Source organism: Eublepharis macularius, chromosome 5 (genome assembly GCF_028583425.1).
Source record: "Eublepharis macularius isolate TG4126 chromosome 5, MPM_Emac_v1.0, whole genome shotgun sequence".
NCBI lineage: Eukaryota > Metazoa > Chordata > Lepidosauria > Squamata > Eublepharidae > Eublepharis > Eublepharis macularius.
Window position 1 is genome coordinate 50,311,227 of NC_072794.1, and position 24,578 is coordinate 50,335,804.

A 24,578-nucleotide genomic window follows, 5' to 3' on the forward strand; every position below is an offset into this window, starting at 1 on the left:
TCCCTTCAGTAATGTGGACTTGCCTTGCCAGCTTCATTCCCTGTTCTCTAATAAATACTGGGCTACATTCCTGTCAGATTTACCATCTCCTCTGCGTTGATTCTAAAGATGTCATTCAGTGGAGAAAGTCGCCCAGCTGGTTGGATAACAGATTGTTCCCTTCTTCCTTGTTTCACATCACTGATCCAAATGACTTCCTTTTGCTCGCCGCACTGCACCACCACCTCCATCACAGCCCTTGTTTAGTATGTACAAACCGTTCACAGAGCACATGGAGGAAAGAGGGGAAGGGAGAACACAGCATTAGCAAGACACAGGGAAAAGGTAAGAGTTTTTCTGCATCTGTTTTCAGCTGCAGACTCCTTTGCTGCTATTTTTGAGCTCTCTTCTTATCCGTTTGTGTTTGTGCAAAGTTTTTTATGTAATGGGAGGGTGAACTTTTGTCCGGCACATTTTATGCATGTACATTTTAAAGGATGTGAGCGACTGTTATTGCCTCGCTCCCCTATGCTTCAACACGGTATAACCCCTCCCCCCTCACACACTGCTTTTATATGTTTTTGCCTTTCTGCTTACATGTCCTGGATATGGATGTACAAAAGGACAGGTTAAAGAAGGGAGCATAACAGAGAATGGATAGGAATGACAAAGCAGATCAATTCACAGGAAGATTTATGATAGAGCAATTTTGAGAGCATCAGAACTGTAAGAAATATACCTCAGGATCAAAGTTCATCTACCAGGCAATTTTGGATGTGATCATACCTGGTCCTTGCATTCTACAAATGCCCAGGGTTTTGTGCTGATCTTCTGCCCCTTTTCTGCACATGCATAGCTGTACTGCCAGTGTTTGTAGTGTCCATAGCAGACTCCTCCTCACTGTTAGAACAGGTTACAACAGGTGTTAGAACTTTGAAAGGCATTTTGCTGTACTGGAAATGCATCAATGCAAGACCATATAACCTGCATACAGAAGGTCCCATATTTGAGTTCTGGAAACTTCAGTAAAAATGGAATTTGGTACCAGGACTTGTAAAGTACCAGTACCAATGTCATTCTAACTTCCACTCAGGACCTTTTTGAGCAGCTGCCAGCACTGACTGGATAGACTAACAGCCTAGCTCAGAATAAGTGCAGTAGGAAGTGTGAATATAACTTTACTCAGAAATACGCTCCACTGGGTTCAATATGCATAGATGGATTGTGGCTATGGGTCACTACTAACAAATCAGCTTGGATGCTACAGGGAAGCAGTCCCCACCACCACCACCACTTCCCCACAGCTTCATGGTGCTTCTGTTGTTCATGTTTTTTCTGCAATCTTTTCCAAACCTTTTGTGCTGTAATATTTTTGGAAACAGAAAAATCAGACTGACTACCATGTGGACAGGAAAGTCCAAGTTTTCATGGACCCACCCACATGCCAGACATATCGATATAATGCACACACATTAAGTTTCATTAAAACATTTCCATAGCTTCAGAGGGCATTCCAAATGGGAGCAGTTGTAGTATTTCAAAATAAACACGCTCAGTTGACTAAGAACTAGGTAAAGGGGCAACATCAAAACACACAAAAAATACAAGAATACTTTCAGTGCTGGATGCCAGGCCAGGACAACACAGGCTTGATATAAAATGCCAATCTTCAGCTTCTCTTTTATAGAAATATGTTTAAAGTACTGTTGCCCTCTGGGCCATGTCTTGGTTTCTGAGACACAACAAAGCATTATTATCTGGACGGATGAAGTTCTAGCTGAAGTGCAAGTTAATTCCTGATGACCACTGTATTTGAAATAAAGGCAATCAAACTATGAGAGCATGAAAATCACCTTGCTGGAGCAAATGAACACTCTTCTGAACTGGCTGGCTGATACAGATAAGGTAGGCAGTGGCACCGTGCCCTGTTGGTTTTGATTCTATCTGGCTAATCACTTCCAGAAGGTGGTACTGGGGTGGTGGTTGGAGGGCAGGGGGAAACCATGGCCGTTTTCACACGGGCTGCTTCCACACACATTGGATAATCCACTTTCAATACTCTTTAGTGAACATTTGAAACTGATTTTCCATTTTCCACTGAAATCCACTTCTAAAGGATTACGAAAGTGCATTGAAAGTGCATTATTCAACGTGTGTGGAAATGGCCACTGTCTATAAACTGCACGAGGCTCACGGAAGGCTGCCGGCTTTCTCGCGTGATTTTTGACACCATCTGTTTACAAAACGCCACAGTGATTTACAGCGTTTTGTAATCGGATGGTGTTAAAAATCACACGAGGAAGCCGGCAGCCTTCCGTGAGTCTCGAGAGATTTATAGACAGTGTGAAAACGGCCCATGTCTTTGACTATATGGGCTTTGGGATATGGAGTCCCTCAAGGTTTCATTTTGTCCTTCATTTTGTTTAATATCTATATAAGAATCTGTATCTGAATATGCACTACTACTGCCATCCTAAGCAGAGTTACATTTTTCTAAGACCATTGACTTCAATGGACTTAGAAAGGTCCAACTCTGCTTAGGATTGCACTGTATGTCACACAAAACTAGTATCTCTTCTATCATTGAAGAACTAGTCTATGGCCAACCTGCTATTCCTGAATTTCCCATTTTTTAAAAGAAAAGATTATGAACTTTTTAAATATCAAAGTTCCCATCCTTGGATGCCTAGCAATGTGGCGGACAGCTGGTTGTGAAAAAGTAGGTACCTGTTCAGTGGTATCCACACATAATGTAGTATAATTTCTCTTACTTAAAATACTTAGAGACAAAGCCCTTAGAAGCTACTCTAATGAAACTTTTTTAGAGACTCTTAAAGAAATTCATTTTTCTCCAGTTTTTGAAAAGCAGTATCAGAAAAGTTAGGTATCTTTGGTAAAGAGAGGTTGGAAAGAAAACCACAGAACAGAGATCTTTTGAAAATTCCCACGTTTCCTCGTGGTAAGAAGCATGCTTCATGTCACTGCAAAAAATCAGGCGTCCCTAATCATGTAAACTCACATGCAGATTTTCCTAATTTGCTTTTGCAGGGGAGGGGTTGGGTCTTATGGTTCAGTCTTAAACATAGCTACAACCTTAAATTCCATTGGAGTCAATGGGCTTAGAACAGTCAGGGCCTGGGATGGTGATTCTGGGACCCAGGGCAAAATTTGAGAATGGGGCCCCACAATCACTTGAAGGGGGGACAGCTATTAGTGAAGGGTGGTGTCCCTCTGCATTACAATTGATCATCCTTTGAGTCGCAGGCAGCATGGGGATCAGTGGTGATGTCAGGGGCTTTAGGGCAGTTTCTGGGACAGCTGGCTAGGAGAGGCTGTGATTCAGTCATAGAGTAGTTGCCTTGTAGCTAAGACCATCCTAGAGAATAGTGTCATTCTTCTTAAGATTAAGCCATTAAGGCCACTTTCTTCTGCTTATAATGTGCAAGTTTTTGAGTTTGAAGAACTGCATCTCCTTATCTTAGGTTGCATTGCACAAGAGGGGAATCTTGGCAGCTATTGATGGTCTCATGTTGTGATCCTCTAGACCTGTGCTTTTCAGACTGTGATTTGTCAATCTGACTACAATAAGAGTGGAGGTATTTCCCTTAAGATGCTTTGTCCACTATTGCTGAAATTCCTTTGTAACACCATATGGCAATGGAGGATATTGGGTGTGTTTTGAGTCACATTATATTTATGGGGGCAACGGAGGGGACTGAGCAACTTGCCTGTAATGTCCACCATGTTAATTTGACTTCATCTCTTCAAAGCAGGAAATAAGGTCGTTCCAGGGATAAATGTACATACAGTTCTTCCAGAAAAATAAACAAACGAACAAAAAATCCTGCACAGCCTTGCATTGCTGGGAGTCAATTTTTTTTTTAGTATATGAAGCTGCTTTACCCAGAGTCAGATCTTTGGTTTATCTAGCCCAGAATGGTCTACTTAGAGTACATATCCACGCTATGATTTTACATCAGTTAATTTCCTCATCAAGCTAAGGGTAAGCTAAGGATTTTAACTGTGAATTCTCAGCACTCCATCAAACTTTGGGGGGGGGGGGATGCCCTAATAATTAAAATAGTATAAAACTGATATAGAGGGGTTTCCTCAGAGTATCAGATTACAATGATAACCTGGGATCCTTTTACTTTACTGAACGTTGTGCTTTCTGCAGGCAAAGCACATGGTATATCACAGGAATGTGGCCTCTGGTCTGCTTTCTCGTCTCCTTTTACACAGGACAGACTATGCTGTTGATGTAACTAGAATGCAAGTCATGCAAAGAAGAGTGGGGGCGGGGACAGCAACGCAGCTCAAATGTTTCTTTTGGGTTGCTTTGCTTTACCCCTAGCAGTGCCATCTACTGGCCATAATTCCAGAGGGGGTAGTGCCATCTACTGGTCAGTGACCAATGAGTGGTTTATCTTTAAAACCCATTAGAATAGCCTTTAAACAAAAGAAACACAAAATTATCCTATACCAGAAGGGAGGAGGTACTCTATAATTTACAGTAGGGAAAATTATAGGAATGAATCTGAATAAAAGAAATCAGCCAGTGAAGTTCTCCCTCAAACCTACTTGGAAGCAATGCTCCCTGACTACCCTATGGTGAACAGAAAGCACTCTGTATGTGATCAGAGGCTGCCCTTCAAGCACAAAGAAAGTGTACCAACTGATGCATGACAATAGAAGACCTGGTCAAAGTGGCCTTGAATTAGCTTCAAAGGACCAGTAAACTTTATTAAAAACTTCTGCACTGAAAACTGACCCCATCAATCTAGCTAGAGAGCATTTCCCTGCAGCAGGAGTAACACATAGCAGAAGATGAAATGGTGCTAGCAGATGAAGCTTTGTTATTAGCAGGGCTTTTTTTCAGGGGGAACGCGGGGGAACGGAGTTCCGGAACCTCTTGAAAATGGTCACATGGCTGGTGGCCCCGCCCCCTGATCTCCAAACAGAGGGGAGTTCAGATTGCCCTCGGGCAATCTAAACTCCCCTCTGTCTGGAGATCAGGGGGCGGGGCCACCAGCCATGTGACCATTTTCTCCGAGGGCAACCCACGGAGTTCCACCACCTCTTTTCCCAGAAAAAAAGCCCTGGTTATTATTAGTCATTGATTAGATAGTGAGAATTGCAAAAAAAAAAAAAAAAGGAACTGGAGATGGGGGGAGCTTTTGACCACAATCAGCAATTCTCAGAGAAAGGTAGTTTCAGGTGAGTAGCAGTGTTAGTCTGCTGTAGAACTGAAACTTGTATCCTACGTGTATCTGACAAAGGGAACCTTGATGCTTGAAAGCTTGTACTCTGAAAAAAATGTTGGCATTTATAGTGCCATTGGATTTGAATCTTACAGAGAAAGGTAATATTTGTTAAAATGTATTGGTGTTGAAGCACTGCCATAATCTAGATATGGATTCTACTGATCCTGCCTGCCTGTAAACCATATTTATGGCTCTAGAAAGCCTTGCCCTATTCCCATTTGTAGAGAGTTAGGCTGTATTTATGGAAACCAAGTTCTCACCAACATGAGGTGGCAGAGCTGTGTACTACTCCATGCTGTGGATGGAGGCTTTTGAATGCTCTTTTACACAAAAACAAAATGTCAGGAAGAAAGGCTGTAGTTCTTCCCTTTCTATGTGCAGGAATATTTTTCTGAGAGAACATCTGAAAATGGGAACACCCGCCTACAACACAGAATGGTATAGTACACTTTGATTTATTAATTATTCCTTTGCATTATTTATAATCCACCTTTCTCATTGAGACTCAAGGAGGATTACACAATGGCTGGGACACTTAATAAACCATAAAATAGGCTATGGATTACAGAATTTTGAGAAGGGGGAAGCAAAAATCTGATAGAGAGCTGAAACAAAAAATAAGCAATTTAACAGGACATATTAAATGATCAAGAAACTACCCAGTAGGAGCACACAGCAACAGACAATACACAGTAGGATAGTCTACACTCCCTATCCCTTTACCATAGGATCTCTCTGAACCTCGCCTCATCATCTGTTGGCAAGAAATAGGCCTGTGATGAACAGATTTACTTTATGAAGTAATTTATTTCTTCACATACATTATTTTCATTTGTGCTTTCACAGTAATGTAGAGATCTTTCAACGAGGAGGGGGCAGTTAGTGGTAGAGCATCTAGTGGTTGGCATGCTCAAAGTCCCAGGTTCAATTCTTGGAATTCCCCCATTAAAAGAATCAGGTAATAGGTGATATAAAAGTACCTAGAGAGCAACTGCCGGTCAGCGTAGACAATATTGACTTTGATGGACCAATAGTCTGATTCAGTATACGGCAGCTTTTCATTCTGCTGTAACCCATGAGTGTGTACACACACACACTCCCGCCATCTGAGGTAATCTGATATAGCAGTTTACAAACAGCTATACAAATCTGCTGAATTTTTGTTGCTTCAGCAGAACAGACTGATATGGCTACCCCTCTAGAATCTATATGTATTGACACTAAGCACTGGTTCAACAGCTGAGCCCACAAGTTCTGTAGCCAAGTTCTGCTAAGTCCAAATGTCAAGGGGCGGGTGTGAGTAAAGTAAATGCTAATAACTCACTTATTATTTCCTTTCTCTTCAGTTTGTATTATTCCATCCACGTATTTCCTCCCTCCAGAGTTCAAAGGATACATCCTGTTATTGAAAAACCATCATACACTGTTGTCATGCCATTATAGATCACAACTAAAGAGAATAAGATTATTTCTAGTCCAAAACCAAGCTCATTTTCCTGGTCACTGTATGCACCCTTACTCCAATAAGCAGTGAGATTTGAATTGAACAGCAATATAACCATTTTATGTTTTTACAGCAGAAAAACAAAGAAAAAAACCCTGCAGATGTATTAGCAATGGACAGAAACAGATATATAACTGTTTACAGAAATCTGTCTTGTAATTTCAATTTACACTTAGGGTGTAATCTTGTGTACACTTGCTCAGGAGTAAGCAGCACTGAACATCATGGGATTTACCTTCTATGTAGACATGCACAGAACTGTGCAGTACGTTTTGTGTGTTGATGTACTTTGTACATTTTTTGTTCCAACTTATTGTAAAACAGCGGACATCCTTTTTGACATGAGTGCCACAACTGAATCTCCAAGAATGAAATTGCACCCCCTTAGCCTGTGCTACAGAAGCACAGCCGCTCCCTGCACCCTGAGATGCTCCTACTGCGCGAAACTCAGCACACTCCAGCGCAGCACAGGTTATTAACCTGCACTGTCATCATCATCATTGGGACAAAGATGTCCCAGTGTGCATGGCACAGGATTGACAAACGTTGCTTAGCCCAGCTCCCGGCAGCAGTTTCTTATTTAAGTCTTGCACATCTTGAAGTGGAACAGCGACTGACCAATACTATGGCATTTGGCCCCAAAATAAATAATAGAAAAATAATAGAAATGGTAATTTACTGAACTGATGTTTCCTAGTGTATTTGTAAGCAGTAGTCAACTCTTGTATGTGAGAAGATAAAATCTTTTTATGGCTTCTAATTCGTGAAATCTTATGCCATAATAAAATCTGTTAATCTTGAAGTGCCCTTAATTGTTTTGCATATAATTAAAGCATGAAATGATTGAACCGACATCAAGTAATTGAGCTTTTAGGCCATTAATTGTCTGTAGCATTTCAAACGTCTGCATAAAAATATTTCCCATAGTTTCATATCCAAAGATTCCCGTATAACCAAAAAGCTTACATACTCTTAAAGCAACAGAAGATTGTCTTAAAAAATCCCATTTCTTTTTATTATCTCTCATCCTCAAATTTCTAGTTGCTGGCAAAAATAAGCAAAAACCTTTAAGTAAGCTGTAATATACTGAAATCATTATTAGAATAAAAAGAATAATATTATAATATTTAGTAAGATTTAAATTATCAAAATACAAACAAAATTATTTTAAAGCAATTTACATAAGGTATATAATCATTTTCTTTAATGCAAATTTGGTAACCATAGTAACATAGTAAAAGTAATTATCTTACTAGTAACAGTAGCAGATATTACATTTATATTTTGAAAGCTTTCAAAAAAATTATTTTTTAAGATAAGACACAATCGACAAAATTCAATTTACGATGAAGGATTTTATAAAACAATAAACGAATCAACCCATCCCTTGCCATCTAAACGCATTGCAGAAATTTTTCTCTATAGATTGTATAGCTAATGTACAAAGAATCCAACAGGTGGCTCCGTGGCGCAATGGATAGCGCATTGGACTTCTAGAGGGTGAAGGGATTCAAAGGTTCCGGGTTCGAGTCCCGGCGGAGTCGCAGGTAGATTTTGTTTTGGTGCTTTTAAATTTTTTAAAAGTACTTCCTGTATTACTCTTACTTCAGTAAACATTTGCTGACCCTGCGAAAACTACGGTTCCCGAAAGCCTCAGAGCCCCGCTCAGGTCCTCCCGCTTACATTGGCCCTCGCCTTCCCCTCACGCGTTCTCCAACCGCATTCAGCGGAGGGTGGAAGGCACTCGACTCGGGGCGGGAGGAGGTGTCCGAATGCAGTCGAGAAATGCCTTGGCCGCGTTTCTTCAGAGCCAGAGATACTTGCCCGCCCCAGGGGGGGGGGCGGGGGGGAGCGAGGCGTCTGAATTGCCGCCCTTTGTCCTGTCACTCTTCGCCGACCATCCATGCACGAGAGCCTGGCCCCTTATTGGCGCCTGGTCTCATCCCACTCTTAATTACCTCAGCGCGTCTCATCCCAGACCCAGAAAATCCCGTAAGGGGCTCCGAGTATTCCTCCATCTCTCGCCGTTGTCTCTCCGCAGGCTTCCTTAGCGAACCTCTCCTCCCACCCCAGTAACCCTCAGCCCTGCTCCCCACCGCAAAACCGCAACGTGACCAACAACAAAATGGCATCTTCACGAGACGAGAGCACACAACTAAAATGTTTAGCTGTATAAGCAGTTCACGCGCCTCCCTTCACGCGTTCATGCTATTACCACGCGAGTCCGCGTGTCGAGTTACTCCTGTGGCAAAGGGAAGGGTAAACGGGAGCCGTCGCGTATGTCGCCTGACCCCAACCCCTGAACGCGACGCTCTTTTCACAGGGCTTTGGTTTGAGCAAAATCAAATCTCCCCGAAATGGCGATGGCCGGTGAAGGGCGTGGAAATAGGGAAAGGGGAGGGCTGGGGGGGGGGGGCTGCTAAATGTCCTGGCATAGACTCCATACGAAAGGGTTCATTGCAAGGGAAACAGCAAGAGTCCAGCCGCACCTATAAGACTTAACAAAATTTGTGGTAGGGTATGAGCTTTCGTGAGCCACAGCTCACTTCTTTAGATATAGGGAAATAGTGTCCGTATAACGCTGTACCGTTAAACTGGCACCAAGACCGAGTGGGAAATTAAGGTGGAGAGAACACAAGCAGGGCTTAGATGCAGTGCTCTTTGTCGAAGCTTTTTATTACCGAGTGAAATTTTTTAAAAGCTGGTAAATCCCAACTCGCCTCACTGTCAGAATCCTCTGAGGGAAAAAAGACAAATAAAGGTATGCAAGGTTTTTTTTTTAAAAAACCCTTAAAATCCATAAATTAGGTTGACATAGAGTTTTGTTAGCAGTTGACTTTCATCTTACTTAATTTGATGGCTTAAACGTTGGCGTTCCAGTCACTCTTGATCCAAAACCACCTCCCTGAATAGTCATCAATTAGTATATCACAAAGTTTGTGCACAGAACCACTGAGCAGTGTACACCTTTCCCTTCCATATCCCCTCCCCCCACTCATATAGATTGTTCTGTATTGTTTTCCAATAGGGGTTCTATCACTAGTTACAAAAACTATGATTTTACTGTCGACCAGTTGTAGCTATATATAATGCAGAAGATCAAAATTAAGAAGAAAATGAGCAGTAGTAAGCTTGGCACTCCCAAGTTTCACCAGAGCATCTTCTTCTCCAGGTAAGCTTACAATCTAAAACAATCTTTTCCCACCCAAAAATGAAGCAGCTAGAACAAAATTCTGGGGCTTAGACAGAGATATGTGGACCCTTTTAAGCAGAAGAGCTTTGAGGACTGGAAGCTTCTTTAGTGTGTTTCTGTTCCCTAAAGGAGTATGCAATGACATTATGTAACATCAATGATAGCAGGAATAGGCTAGTATAAAAGTGTAGTATAAAAAAAAATCAAAACTGACAGTTCTACATTTAGAGTATAAAAAAACCTAGACAATTCACTATAAATAACATTGCCATGGTACATTTTGGTTGTGACATTTAGTCACATCACAATATCCTTAAAAGGTTCACGTTTCAAACTGCAATTCTTTATTTCCTAACATTGCATGCAATTCATTCTTTTCTATAGAGCAATGGATAGCTGAGGTATAAAGTTGTAATGGCCCACTTTTTCAGAATACTTAAAGAGGAAGCCTAATGTGTATATTTACATATTTTTAGAGAGGACTTTGATCAGGGTCTAGAGAGGTACAGGCAGTTAAACTTTGCAGATAGGACACAAGAAGTGATTTAAAGGGGAAATGTTACCCCCCAGAGTCACACTATTTTCCCTTGTTTCTCCCCTTCATCTGTTTATGGAGAGTTATTTCAAATTCTTCTATGCTAACACAGCTATGATTTATATTATTTTATCTATGTTTTTTATAGTCCTTTCTCACTGAGACTCAAGTCAAATGACAATGTATAAGTCAATTCAATCAATGGCTGAGACATTCAATAAACAACACATTCAATAAAAATACAACAGGAATTTGAAATATGCAGAAATTTGAGAGCTGAAACAAAAACATAACTGACACAATGTATGTGAAGAAACTAACTGGTAGGAACATAATTAAAAGACTGAACACCGCAGTAGTCATTGGCCTTTATTCCTTTATCAACGCATTTACCAACCATTTCTTTACAGCACTGTCCTATTGCCTGGGCAAAAAAGCCCTCCTAAACAATTCAGTTTTGCATAGTTTGTGGAAAGCTAGGAGAGTGGGAGCTTTCCTGACCCCTTCAGGCAGGCTATTCCATAAGGTGGGAACCACCACAGAGAATGTGCATGTATGGGCAGCTGTTGATTTTGTCTATTTGTTGGGTGGCATCTGAAGAAGACAAAGCTGCCATGGTGAAGCATGGGTAGAGAGACAATCCTGTAGATATGAGGGATCAAAGGCATGAAGGGCTTTGTATATGATAGCCAAAATCTTGAATTGAGACTGGTGGTAACAGATGGGAGAGTGGTAGTAATATGCCTGCTTCACTTAGTTCTTGATAACAATAGTTACAGCCTTCTACACCAGCTGGAGTCTCTAAATTGTCTTTGAGGGAAGACCTGTATAGAGTCCATTACAGCAGGCTAGTAATGAGGTCACCAAGGCGTGGATCTGATTGGCTGAGTCAAAGTAGGGGGCCATTTTCTAGGCTAAACTGAGTTTGGTTTTTATTTTGCAGCTGCATTTACTTGCTTCTCTAGTAGCAATGCCAGATCCAGTATAACCCCTAAGCTCTTTAACCTAATCTGCAAGGGTCAACTGAACTCAATTGAAAGTGGGGAACACAATTTCCTCCAATATCTTCACCTTCCCAACCAGCATCACTTCTGTCATGTCTGGGTTGAGTTTCAATTTGTTCACTTTCAGGCATTTGACTATTGCTGTCAGGGAGCAGCTTAAGACTTCTTCTTAACCGATGGATTTGGATAATGAGATATAAAGCTGGGTGTCATCTGCATACTGATCATATCCAATTCAAAAGCTACAAATGATTTCTCCTTAAGGTTTTATATAGAAGTTGAATAATGCAGATTGTGGCCTGTGGAACCCCACAAGATTATTCCCACATTGAAGATAACTGGTCTCCCACAGCAATCTTTTGAGTCCCTTCCATGAGGAATTATTTGAACAAGTCCAAGGCACATCCCGATACCCATTTCTGCCTCCAAACTCCTTAACAGAATGGCATGATCTACTGTATCAAAGGCTGCAGATAGATCCAGGAGGAACAACAAAGAGAAGGCATTTGTCAACATTCAGACAGAAGTCATCAACTAAAGCTACCAGTGCCATCTCCATACCATAGCCTTGTTTGAAACCAGACTGAAAAGAGTTAAGAGTACCAGAGTTATCCAAGACTAGGAGCTGGTCTGCTATTGCTCTCTCAATTACTTTGCCCAGAAAGGGCAGATTAGAGACTGGGTGATAATTGGCCACATCATTTTTGTCAAGAGATGTTTTTTAAAATAGTGAGTGGATATCTACCTCTGAGTGGCTGAGGGACTGTGTCTTGAGTTAGTGACTGATTTATGATAGGCATCAGGGGTTAATTAAGTAGCCAAGATGGACATGGATCCAGTGCACAAGTAGTGGCTTTTACAGATACCAGGATCATGTCAATATCCCTCATTGTAACTAGGTCAAATTGGTCCGTAAGTGGACCAGACAAGCATTTCTTCCGATTCACCTAAATTATAGGCAGCATCCAAGTTAGAGCATATTTGTGTTATTTTATCAACTAAAACCTTTTGCAAAGGTGTCACAGCTAATTGTTCCTGAGCCAGGAGAGGTTCAGATTTAGGAATCAAAAGATACCTTAAATAATTGGGATGTTTGTGAACTAGCTGGTTGCAGAAAAATAACCACTTCACAGATGTTCCAATAGATTCTAAAGCATGCTGTAATTCAGTGTATTCCGCCAATGTCCTTTCTAGAGGTCTTCCAGCCCTCTTTAGGTCACCCTGCTCCATGGTAAACCATGGGGCTGGCTTCTGGCCTGTGGAAGATGTCGCCCTAATATCTTGGTTTAAATTGTATAATCGTTTAAATCATATCTTGGTTTAAATCATACAATGTAATTAAACATCAGCCTATCAGAATGAAAACTGAGCTGGCTCTCTGCATCAAAGAAGACTTCACTGTTATTAGTACTAACTTTGGATACAATGCTCTGTATTTAAAAGATGCAACTTTTAAAAGATGGGATATAACACTCTTGGACAGGAATTGTGTCATATACATTTAAGAGTTCAAAGATGTTTTTAAAAACTGACACTATATTTAAGTGCCTTCTTATAAAAATATGCAGTTTTACATTTCAAGAGGACGTTAAATAAAACCTCCAGAAATATATTAGAACCACTAATAACATGTGCAGAGTTTTTTTAGAATACAGCACAAGATACATTTTTTTTCTGGAGTACACATATAATTGTGGCTTTACAATATTTCCCTAACAAAATTAAGTTACAAAAATTAAATCCAAATTAAACTCACCTGACTTTGGAACTTTTACAAATATTTTAATAAAAAGTTTATACGTCTATGAAGAAAACCCAAAGTTTTACAGATCTTTAGATTAAATAAAAAGGGCAACTTTGTACAGTTGAAGCACAGGTTTCCAGAACTCTTGATTATACATGATAGTATACGTTTGAAACAGTTTCTTTACTGTCAGTGAAATACCTTCATTTAATTTCCAAACAGAACAAAAATACATGGACAAAAACTGTTGCCAATACAAGGCTGCTATGTCCCATAATTTATATGTGATCACTATTAACCCATAATTTGCAAATTTATATTTGGAAGATGGAAGTAGTGTTCCAGCTTATTTGTGAAATTTCTTCTTTTTCTTGTTTTTCTTGCCTGCTGCAAGGGCTGCCTTTTCAGCCATGATGTCTTGATATTTTCTTTTATTGTACCTGAACAAGAGAAGTAATTGTAGGGTATCAGTAAAGTATAGCATAATCCACAAAACAATATGTATACAAAAAATGTTTTTTATAACAATGTTTAATCTGTACTGAACTGTTTTCCACAATTCACAATTGTTTAATAGTAACAATGACGGTTTGCCATAACACTGTGGAACCACCATATCCAGAAGTAATGAACTCTTGAGCACAGATGTTGGGAACAAACATCAAGGGAAGGTTGTTGCTTTCATTCTTCTTGTGGGTTTCCCAGAGGCATCTGACTGACCACTGTTTGAAACCAGATGGACACTTGGTCCAGATGCAGCTATTTCTATCTAGTTAAGAATGTGAGCACCTGGTAGATCAAACAAACAGATTTTTGCTATATTTTCTGAAATACTATCGATGATACATGTTCTGAAACCAGAAGATCCATATCTGTATCTGAAAGGCAAGTGGAACAGCACTTCCATTGGCAGAACAGGGTGAATTTGGCTATGTCCTTCTCCCTCTGTAGAGCTCTTATTTCACCTGCATGCTGCTTGTGAAGGTCTATGACTCCCCAGGAATAGAATTTTGGGTTACAATGGAAGGCAGAAAAGTCCTGTTCCACAGGTTTCACTCCACTTGTTGTACTTCGGATCTAACCAATGATCTTTCAGCACTGTTTCTTTTTTATGTAGTCACATGTTTAGTCAGATTAATTGTAAATACCTTCTAAATTCAGAATCTGCCAGAAGTTCTTCCACAATAGTCTTCTTCCTTTCTTTCTTTGGAATTCGAGCATGATAGAAGTCTACTGGAGAATCCACAATAGTTCCAACCTGAGGGAAAAAATAAGCAATGTAAATCTGATTACTATTAAATATTTTAATGGCTTTTGCTTAAGAATGAGAAAATAGAAAACAGATTATGGTACAGTAACTGTTATGAATAAAGAGCAGTGAAACTGAGAACACGGTATGCTGTCAAACACGACCACTAAAAGTGTATAAAACAAACTGAAGAATTTATTTTAAAATCTTTTCTGACAATTATGGCCTATGACATAGCGGTGATGGCAGCAAAGAAGCCACCATTACATCAGCCGATTCTTGTCCAATTCAATTGGTTAAAAGCAGTTCATGAATTGCTAACACCAGAGTCCAACCCTGTCAATAATGTTAGTTCAGCTCCAGCTGTGATGTTTTTGCAAGGGTCTTTTGCAAGATCTAAGACATCAATGAATATGAATGTATTGAAGAAGATATTTAACTTCGTAAGAGTATTATTTATCAAGTTAAATATCCTCTCAAATACATTCATATTCACTGATGTCTTATCAAAGTAGTGAACACAAATAAGCACGCAATTGTAACTGCTTTCCTGGTCAGTCTTTTCACTTTCTTACCTGGAAGTATTTGGGGAGACCTTCTCTATCATTCTTTTTATAAAAACGTTTAGGATCGATGGCTGCTCTCATCTTCAGAGCCTGAAGATCATTTTTCAATTCACTGGTCATTTCTGGTGCTTTCATACCAAACCAGCCATCACCTGTTGTTTTTTCTCGCTCTGCCTGCATGTAAGCACCAAATAACAAATTTTTAAATTTGGATTTTAAAATTAGTATTTTGAAAGAGTATTCAGGTTTGTATTATTTACAGTCAAAGCAAGATACACAAACGCTTACTTTTAAAATATTTATTCAGAGAATACATATACATAGGCTGAACACACCTAAAATTGCAACCAAAATACTGCAATCCATGTTTGTTTGTTTACTTAATTTACAGTCTGTCTTTCTCCCCAGTGGAGACCCAACATGGCTTACATCATTCTCTCATTCATTTATCCTCATAACAACCCTGTAAGGTAGGTTAGGCTGCGTGCCATAAGGTACAGAGGTGGCTAATTAATGTTTTGATTAACTGATTTGAGTGTGTGTGACTGGTCCAAGGTCACCCAGCAAGCTTCCATGACAGAGTTTAGGAACTAACAAAAGTGTCAAATCAGTGTCTACTCTTCTCCATGCATTCTCCCTCTTTGCGCAGAACACACCATCTCCTGGAAGAAATTAGTTTTCCTAATTCTGTAAGAATTGTAGTCAAACTGTAATTTTACGTAATTTGTATGGTTTTTTCCCTGCTTCCTGTTGCCACTTCTATTTATCATCTTAGTTCTAACCTTTACTTTGCCATGTAAATATGTAATTATATTTTAACTATTTTTATATTTGTTACATTGTGTATACAGTGGTATGTTACAGACTATGGCTACAACAACAATAAACTATTACACCCTCTCCTCCATTTCCCCACATTTCTTCAAATCTAGTTATTCTCTTGTTATACCGAATCTCACCCCAGCCCAGTCCCTGTCTTGCTCTTCCAGATTTCCCTAGACTGTTCCTGAAGTCTCAGAGCCCCATTTCTCTTCAGCATACATAACCTCTGGAAAGCTGTAACTGCATTTCTCAGTCTCTTGCACTCCACGTGTTCCCCAAGGCCACACCATGAGAAAAGTCCATTTACTCAATCTGGCACTGATCACAGGTAACTACATGAGCTGCACTCAGGGAACACTGCTTTTGATGCATGATTTAGCCCCATTGTGTATGGATACACTACCAATAAAGGCTAGAATGTATTGTTTAAAAGCAATGGCTAATATCAACTTTCAATTTTATTTCTTTTATATTTTTATTCCATACTTTCTCAGGATACCATCACCCTATTTTATCCTTGCAACCCTGTGATGCAGATGAAACTGAAAAATGTATTGATGGGGAACACATACATGCCTGTAGAGAGATGTTAACAGTTTTAAGCTTTGTCAAGTGCTGCTCAGAAGCACACCACTTACCCTACGCTGTTTCTTCAGTTGATAGACTGATTCTCTTAAAGGTGGAACACATTCCCTTTTTTCAAAGTCTGGAGTTATAGTACTCTTCTGCAAGAGCTAAGTATGAAAATATTTTATTAGACTGGTATAACTATTACATACTGCTATAAAGATAGTGGCCAAAAGAATGCTAGCACTTGTAGAAACAGTTAACAGTTTTGAGTTTAAGCTTAGAAATGAGATTTAAAGAGGGGTTTGGAAAATGCAGATGAAAATGAAAATTCTTCTCTCAAAGGCAGAGGGACCAAGAGCTTACAAATGGACTAAAAAAAAATTCATTGAGAGTGATAGAAACATCTAACATGTCTCAATAATTGACAACTTGTAATAAGTAAAACTGACTAATAATAATGCTTTAACTTGCTACAGACAACAGAGGTAGAATGAATTAACTTCGAAATGTAAGACTGCAGAATATAGAAATATGAAGACAATATTCGTTTTCTGCACTGCATTTGTGGCAGAGCCTGACTGGTAGATCTCAAGTGCTAACAGTGGAGTCCTAAACAGAGTTAACACCCTGCTAAACCAATGAATCTCATTGGATTTAGAAGGATCTAGTTCTTCTTAGGATTGCACCATAAACTGAATGTTGTTCTAATTCAATATACACTTTATAAAGCTAAGATCAAAACTTGTGCATATAAATAATTTTCTTCAAGGATGAACACTGTGTTTACACTGTGTTTCTTAGAAGCTCCTGAACATTTATTAAATACAACAGCATGCTGGAATAAAGGTGACATTGTCCTTTCCCTGAGGACTTATAATTTAAACAAAATGGGCAGGAGTGAAATCTTCTATCTTTCTGCAAGATAGAAGATGCAGAAAAGTTAAGCTCATGGTAGAAGTGGATTTTGATGAGTGATTTAAAAAGGAGTGGTAGTAATTTGATAGCAGGGAGTGGGGTAATGTGGGGTTCTAGCTCTAGCAAAAAAAGGACAGAATCTCAAGATAGGAGTACAAGAGGAGACAATCTATTCAAAACAACTAACATTCTGTTATATCCTAATTGTAATTAAATATTTGTACAACTGTAATATGACCAGTATTTTAATGACTTTTTAAAGATTATTACTGATTTTATGGTTTTGTGATTTTTTTTAAGTAATATTTTTATTAGCATATTAAAATCAGCGAACAGAGTTAACAAAGAACAACAAAGTAATAGTTAACTATATACAATTATGTACAGGAATACTTAATCACGATTGGTTATAGCTTCGAACAAGAAACAAGGATAACAGATAATAGTCAATAAGTCAGCTTTGTTAAGGTTCATATAACTAGATCTTCTTTGGGAGCTATTACTTCAATCTTGAGTAACAAAAAGTAAATGTTTGGGAGGATGCTGATCTGTGATAGAAATAAATTCAATAAATGGTTGCCATTTTGCCATAAAATCAGTTTCCCTTGGGTAATGTTCAGTTTGATATAATTTATCATATATTTTTTCTTGTACATAGTGATCCCAATTTTTTTCTAACCATTTATCTTTTGAGGGGATTATTTTGGATTTCCAATATAAAGCCAGCAAGTTCTTTGCCACAACCAAGAGATTGCCAATGAGGTCTTTTCTGATTTGTGGGATTTCAATTGTATCCCATAAATTTAAAAAAATGATCTTCGGGTCTAAAGGAATTTTATAGCCTGTTATTTCTTTAATATAATCTAAAATTTCATTCCAAAAAGATTCTATTTTAGGGCATCCCCGTTTTGTGATTTTTAATGTATTTTATTAATGTTGTTAGCCGCCCTGAGCCCATTTGTGGGGAGGGAGGGGTATAAATCAAATCCAATCAATCAATAAAAATAAATCTTGCTCATGAAAACCACTGCTATTGCATCTATCATTCCCACTCTTAAGATTTTCTGGGTAAAAGTTTAAAGAAGATTCCACAGCATGCCAAAATTGTATCTGTCCATATGGCTAATCAAAAACCTAAGTGATAACCATTTTGATGGATGCATCAGAATGTGGGTGGTTATGCATCACTGGTTTGGAGTGGCTTGGCACAGTCAGGTAAGTGTTAAAGCCAAGAAAATGTGCAGACTTGGCTCACTGCTGGCCAGTACTGAGCCAAGTCATCATAAATACAAAAAGCACCACGAACAAAAGGCATTCCTGTTCCAACAAGCCAAAATAGCAGCAGGATTATCTGAACAGGACATAAGAGGGTGGTGTCAACAGCCAGAAAAGAATCCTGAATACATGGTTAAATAACATCAATAAGAAAACAAGTTCAAAGTAATAAGAGTAGCGCTGCTTTCTTGGTTTTGCAGTGCAATCCTAAACAGAGCAACACCCTTCTAAGCCCACTGACTTCAATGGACTTAGAAGAGTATAACTCTGTTTAGGATTGCACTGCTGGACATCACCTGTCTCAATTAATCAGAACTGCATGTAAGTGCAATACGGTTTGGCCAAAATCAAGCTTTGGATCTTAGTGATAACAATTTTACTTTTAAATAGCCCTTATATATTTACAATTGAGCCAATATGGTAACTTAGAATTTTCCATTAATTTAATTCAATGGCAATCTTTAGGTAGCTTACCTCATCTTTTTTTTTCTCTTTCAGTGGCACAATTCCATGTGAGCCAGGCTTCTGTTTTCCTGCATCAAACTTAATATATAACCCTCCCAGGTCTTTCATATTTAGACCGGGATCAATGCTGCTTGAGAACGGTAAGCTAGAAGAGAAAGAGCTGGTTATTTAAACAGTGCACATCTTAATCAACATGAGCTTGTAATCAACTGTTACTAGCACATTACAAATAATGTTGTATAAATGCACACAAGTTTGAGGAAGGGGGTGTGTATGGTAGTCAGCTACTAATTTTCAATGCAGTGCATGTTTAGGATTAAGCATAAACTGAGGCGCAGTAACATTGGCTCTACCCATTCCTTCCCCCTGAAGAAATGAGAGGAATCACTCTTTAGCTTCTTTCTACTCAATCGGAAAAACAACAATGGTTATCTAACTCAACTGCACACCTCAAGAAATGCATAATGATTCATTTGACATTATGTGGAGAGTCAGACCATGGCCACCAGTTGACTATCCCTGGGTTAGGCTTTCAAGGCCTTGCATTTTTTCCTACTCTATGGCAACTAATGTCTGGCACAAACTCTAGATTTCCCCTATCATCAGAACTACTCCATTAGTTCAGGTCTTCCTCGCCTCAAAGTCCCCCTTCCCACTTGGTAACTGGAAGCAGACTAACATGAATGCTGATCTACCACCACCACCACCAAATTTTAGCCAAATAATTCACATGACTAACAGGAAACATAAATCAAGTTTAGGTTAGTCAAAGAAAGAACTTACACTTTAGTAGTTACATTCAATAAACCTTCATCCTCATCAATAAATTCCTCTTCATTTTCTTCCAGCTCTGAAGATTTCTTGCTTGTCGTACTTTCCCCATCATTCCCTGTGTCCTCTTCTAAATAGTATGATTTGCAAGAGTCTAAGCCAGGAGTTTTGTCAATTACAAACAGTACTTCACTGATTGAGTTGTCCAGGGCCAATGCATTTTGATTACTGTCTGCACAACTAGCAGTCACTGTCATTCCATTTGTTTCTTCTAAATCACTATCAGATTCACTGCTCTCATCACTGATACAAAGTGACACAACAGAAGACTCCTTAACCTGTGTTTTTGTGGTTGCACATAAAGGGAATTCAGCAACTGGCTCCTCTTGACTTTCTATACTAACAACAGACATCCTGCAGTCATCATCACTGATTTCAATAGTCTGTGTTGGGATATCATTTTGCACATTGCATGTCTCAGGCAGCTTGTCCACTTCTATTACTATTTCTGCTTGATGGAAACAGCTCTGCGTGCGCCTTCTAGTTTCTGGCTTTTTGGTTTCCATATTGTGTTTGGCTTTATTAGTGGTTGTCTGCCTTGACAATGTGACTGTTCTCTTCACTGGAGACAGTTTTTCAGGTACTTTTATAGATTTTTCCGATGTTTGATTGCACGTTTCTTCTGTGCTTTCCAGAGTTTCATAAATATTTGATATTTCTTTTTTTGCTGATTCCCTTACAGTTTTGTTCTTTCCTGCCTTTTCCTCTGCATGATCCACAATTTCACAATCCCTATCTTTCTGCATCTCTTTTTTAGATGTTATTTTTGTAAACTCCCTGTCTATTTTTTTAGGGCTGCCTGATACTATCTGCTTTAGATCACCACCAGTGATAGATTCACAATGGTACTTTAGTTTGCAGGGGTTAGGCTGCTCATTACTCTGAGTAGTTGAGAGACAGGAAACTTGTTTATCACAATCAGAGTTTGTGGGTTCTAAGCCAGACATTATTGTCTGGGATTTAGTTATGCACATAGGCAATTTTTCATCCCCTACTACAACTACTACTTCACTTTTCTTTTGACCCTGTGATATTGTTTCTGCCTGTGATCTCAATCGCATACTCCTTGTCATTCTTTTAAATTGAACAGAAGGTTCTGTAGAAACACCTGAGTACCATGATTCTGCATCAGAAACTTCTTCAGCTTGTGCTTCACCCACAGGCGATATATTGGTCTTGACCTGCCGGCTTCTAGTAATTCCTGCAGCACTGGAAGTTTGCACTCCTGAAACAGTGGAAGAGCATGATTCTGATTCAGAGATATCATCTTCTTGGCATTTGATGTCTTCGTTAGGAAGCAATCTCTTGCTCTGCCTATTCTTAGCTGGAGAATCTGGCTGACAAGGAACTACAATTTGCCGCCTTCTTGTTATCCTTATAAACAAGGGGGTCTGAAGACCAGACACAGAGGAACAGTTTGATTCTGCCTCAGAAATATATCCATCAGCCTGCAATTCAGCCACTGAGTCTGATAAATGTGTGGCTTCACTCCTATTCTGGGCTGCTTGGACCTCCAAATACTCTCCACAGTCTGGTTTTGTTTTAGGATCCTTCGTTTTCTCAAAACGAGATTCAGCAATGGCATCTGGGTGGGAATTCATTTTACTTTTGCTCCTAGTTGCCCTCATAGGTGTGCTGCCTTCCATTGAGGGAATCTGCGAGTATGAGAAAGATGCCACAGTTATCATACAAAAATGATTTTCTCTGATAAATATAAATCCCAAATAAGATCTTGATGTGAGATTGCAAAGCATTTGAGTAATTTGATTTAAATCAACTATTTATTATAAACATGAAGCAATATTACATCAGTCTCTACCATATGAAGATTTCCCCCCAGCTTGTCTATTAAAACATTAAGTCACAAGGTTTTGATACACCCCTGCTGGATTGAGCAAATTTTAAAAAAAAATGTTTTAGATAATAGCTACCACATTTTTCTGTTCACTATTTTAGAATTTCCATAGAAACATCCATTCTTTTTGACACAGCTTATGAATTGTTCATTGGTTAACAGAGAGTTAACATGAAGAGCACTGACACACCAAATGGATCTCAGATACTTCTACTACAAGACATTTCATCTTACCAAGCACAGGAACATGAAAATAACATGTCAAAAATGAAAGGAAATGATAAAAATTAAAGATAATCTAAGTCAGAGTAAGGAATGTAAAGATCCATACTTCTATTTTTAGAGGTCTCTTTTTGCAGGAGGTATTTCCTGTTTCTTGCCAACTGCTAAAGTGTAGTAGAGTTACAAAGGCAGATATTCAAATGAGATGGTACCATCACTGAAACCTTCAAAATTTATCAGCAAGAGACCATATTTAAAATTATTAGCAAGACATTAGAAACCGTGCAGGCAAATGTAGTATGCACTCACTGAAGCACACTACATTGTAAGGGCTTCCATTAAGCATGGTACTTCAACAGGCAGTTTGGTGACTGAGTGACAATCTGTGATTTCTGAACAGCACCACTAAGAACAATAGAACTATATAACAACGGATTTATATACTGCCCTTCAGGATGACTTAACACCCACTCTGAGCAGTTTACAAAGTATGTAGTACAAAGTACAATCACCCTATGAGGTGGGTGGGGCTGACAGAGCTAGAAGCTGTGACTGACCCAGCTGGCTTCAAGTGGAGGAGTGAGGAATCAAACCCAGTTCTCCAGATTAGAGTCCTGCACTCTTAACCACTACACCAAACTACAACCAGCCCATTTCCTTATACTTTCAATTTAATTCAAATTGACTCATTCTTTAAAAAAGAGCTTACATACATGCCTGGTCAAGAGCTTAATTCAGACCTTGTTAGGGCATGATTGGGAAGCAGTAACTGAAAAGGCAATAGCACCAAATTGTATGACCTGTTCCCTGGGTCTGTCATAACTTTAGAGACATCAAGGCACATCATGTACAAATATCAAGCAACTTGGTATTAACATCCACAAATTAACTCTAGTACTTCAGAACACATGCGACTATTATGCAAGGTTCAGCTAAGCAATGTCAAAACTGAAAAGTACTGCTACATACCCTGCAAACATGTCCATGAAATTGACAGCTGCTGCTTACCGTCACAAGCGGGACAAGCAATTTTCAAGGAGAGGAAAAAACCTCAAAGCCCACAAAGGCAGGGATGAAGGAGGGAACGCTGCCCCTCGCAGTTTACGGTAGAGATTTTAAGACCAGAATGATGCTTCAAATTCTCGTCTCGTTAAAGCTTACAGAAATTTACTCGCATGTTCAGGTCCCCTGGCAGAGCACAGCAGAAATTTCCGGCGCTGCGATGCGGCGTCCTCCCTTTCTCAAAGCCCAAAGTATGCACCTAGCCTAAGAAACGTACTTTGCTGGATCCCCGCGCTCGGCCGGGGCTGCAATGCACCAAACCCGACCATGCATTTCGTTCTCACTCCCAGCTCTACCCAAAGCGAACAGGCTCCTCGCCACGCAGCGTAGATGATGCGTGTGCCCCCAGCGTGCGCGGCGGCGGAAGAGAAAGAGGAAAAGAAGCCCGAGTTGGAACTCCATCAGGCAAGCAGAGCGAGAGAGCGCAGGAAACAGATAACCGCCGCACGCCCCCGCGTCGCCTGCTCTTTCTCACCTCTCTGACCGTCCGGGAATCGGTGCTCCCCACCGGGGGTGGCTTCGGCTCACTTCGCCGCGATGCTCGCCTAGTGGCCACCATCTTACCCGCTCCTGTACCGGAAGCTCTGCTTCCCGTTCACTGCCGGGTCGCTGCACACTGCTGAAGCGCTCTGGCTGGAAACCTCTTGCTCCCTCTAGGGTTCCTCCGTAAAGATCGGAAGGAACCGCTTTTGTCTTTAGTGAGGGCGAAGGAGCGGGGGCAAGAGAAAGCTACCGCGCTTGGAGAGAGCTTGCTCTGAGAATGGGGTGCTTTCTCTGCAGTCTTTCAATAAACGACGAGCTGCTTAGTCAGTTTCAAGACTGCTATTTATGTTTCTGCACCTTCCCCAGTGATTATAAAACATAGGCTAAGCGAAGATTAATCTCCTGTAAAGGCACATCATTTAATGCTTTTTGAAGTGTTTTCTAATCGACTCTGTACATGTAAATTAATGTCTGAAAAAGGGCTACCGGCGAAATGGTAGCAGCTACTCCCCTGACTGTAAGTCAGACGCATTTTTTCAATAATGAAGAGGCTACTCAAGTGGTACAACCCAACCCCAACTTACCCAGAAACCCACACAACCTGCATTTCTTTCATAAATAGCTACTAATGACCCCAGACTCCAAGGACGCCTGCCTAGAATCTACTAGAGCCAGGGCCTTTTTGGTCCTGGCTCCAACCTGGTGGAACGCTGATGAGACTTGGGCCCTGTGGGATTTGTTATCATTCCGCTAGGCCTGTAAGATGGAGCTGTTCTGCCAGGTGTTTGGTTGATGCTGGGTAGGGCCCCCGCCAGCCGAAATAGGGTAGAACAGGGCCCTCCCTATTAGAACATCCACCTCCAAAAAAGAAGTTCCCTTCTTCAACTATTTTTCAGTGATGGTTGGAAATAGTTTAATGAACTGTGCTGCTTGTGCTTGTTTTTAAATACATTGTATTTATTATGTTTTAAATTGTGGCTGTAATTTTAAATGTATATAAATGTGATCTGCCCTGAGCCTGCTGGTGCGGGGAGGGCAGA

The 24,578-nt window shown here is 39.9% G+C and overlaps 1 protein-coding gene and 1 non-coding gene across 2 annotated transcripts; one reads left to right on the forward strand and one right to left on the reverse strand.

Moving 5' to 3' along the window:
• Positions 1-8,206: 8,206 nt before the first annotated feature.
• TRNAR-UCU (transfer RNA arginine (anticodon UCU)) lies at positions 8,207-8,291 on the forward strand. Its single transcript is given in 2 exon segments — positions 8,207-8,243; positions 8,256-8,291. It is a non-coding gene; the product is annotated as a tRNA-Arg (tRNA).
• A 4,571-nt stretch (positions 8,292-12,862) lies between these two features.
• DNTTIP2 (deoxynucleotidyltransferase terminal interacting protein 2) lies at positions 12,863-23,635 on the reverse strand. The gene is made up of 7 exons (XM_054981352.1): positions 23,531-23,635; positions 19,869-21,571; positions 19,095-19,230; positions 16,499-16,594; positions 15,048-15,212; positions 14,372-14,481; positions 12,863-13,663 (listed from the first exon to the last, which is right to left on the reverse strand). Exons 1-7 carry the CDS (start codon positions 23,612-23,614, stop codon positions 13,570-13,572), a joined length of 2,388 nt encoding a protein of 795 aa, XP_054837327.1. The 5' UTR covers positions 23,615-23,635; the 3' UTR covers positions 12,863-13,569.
• Between the last annotated feature and the right edge of the window lie 943 nt (positions 23,636-24,578).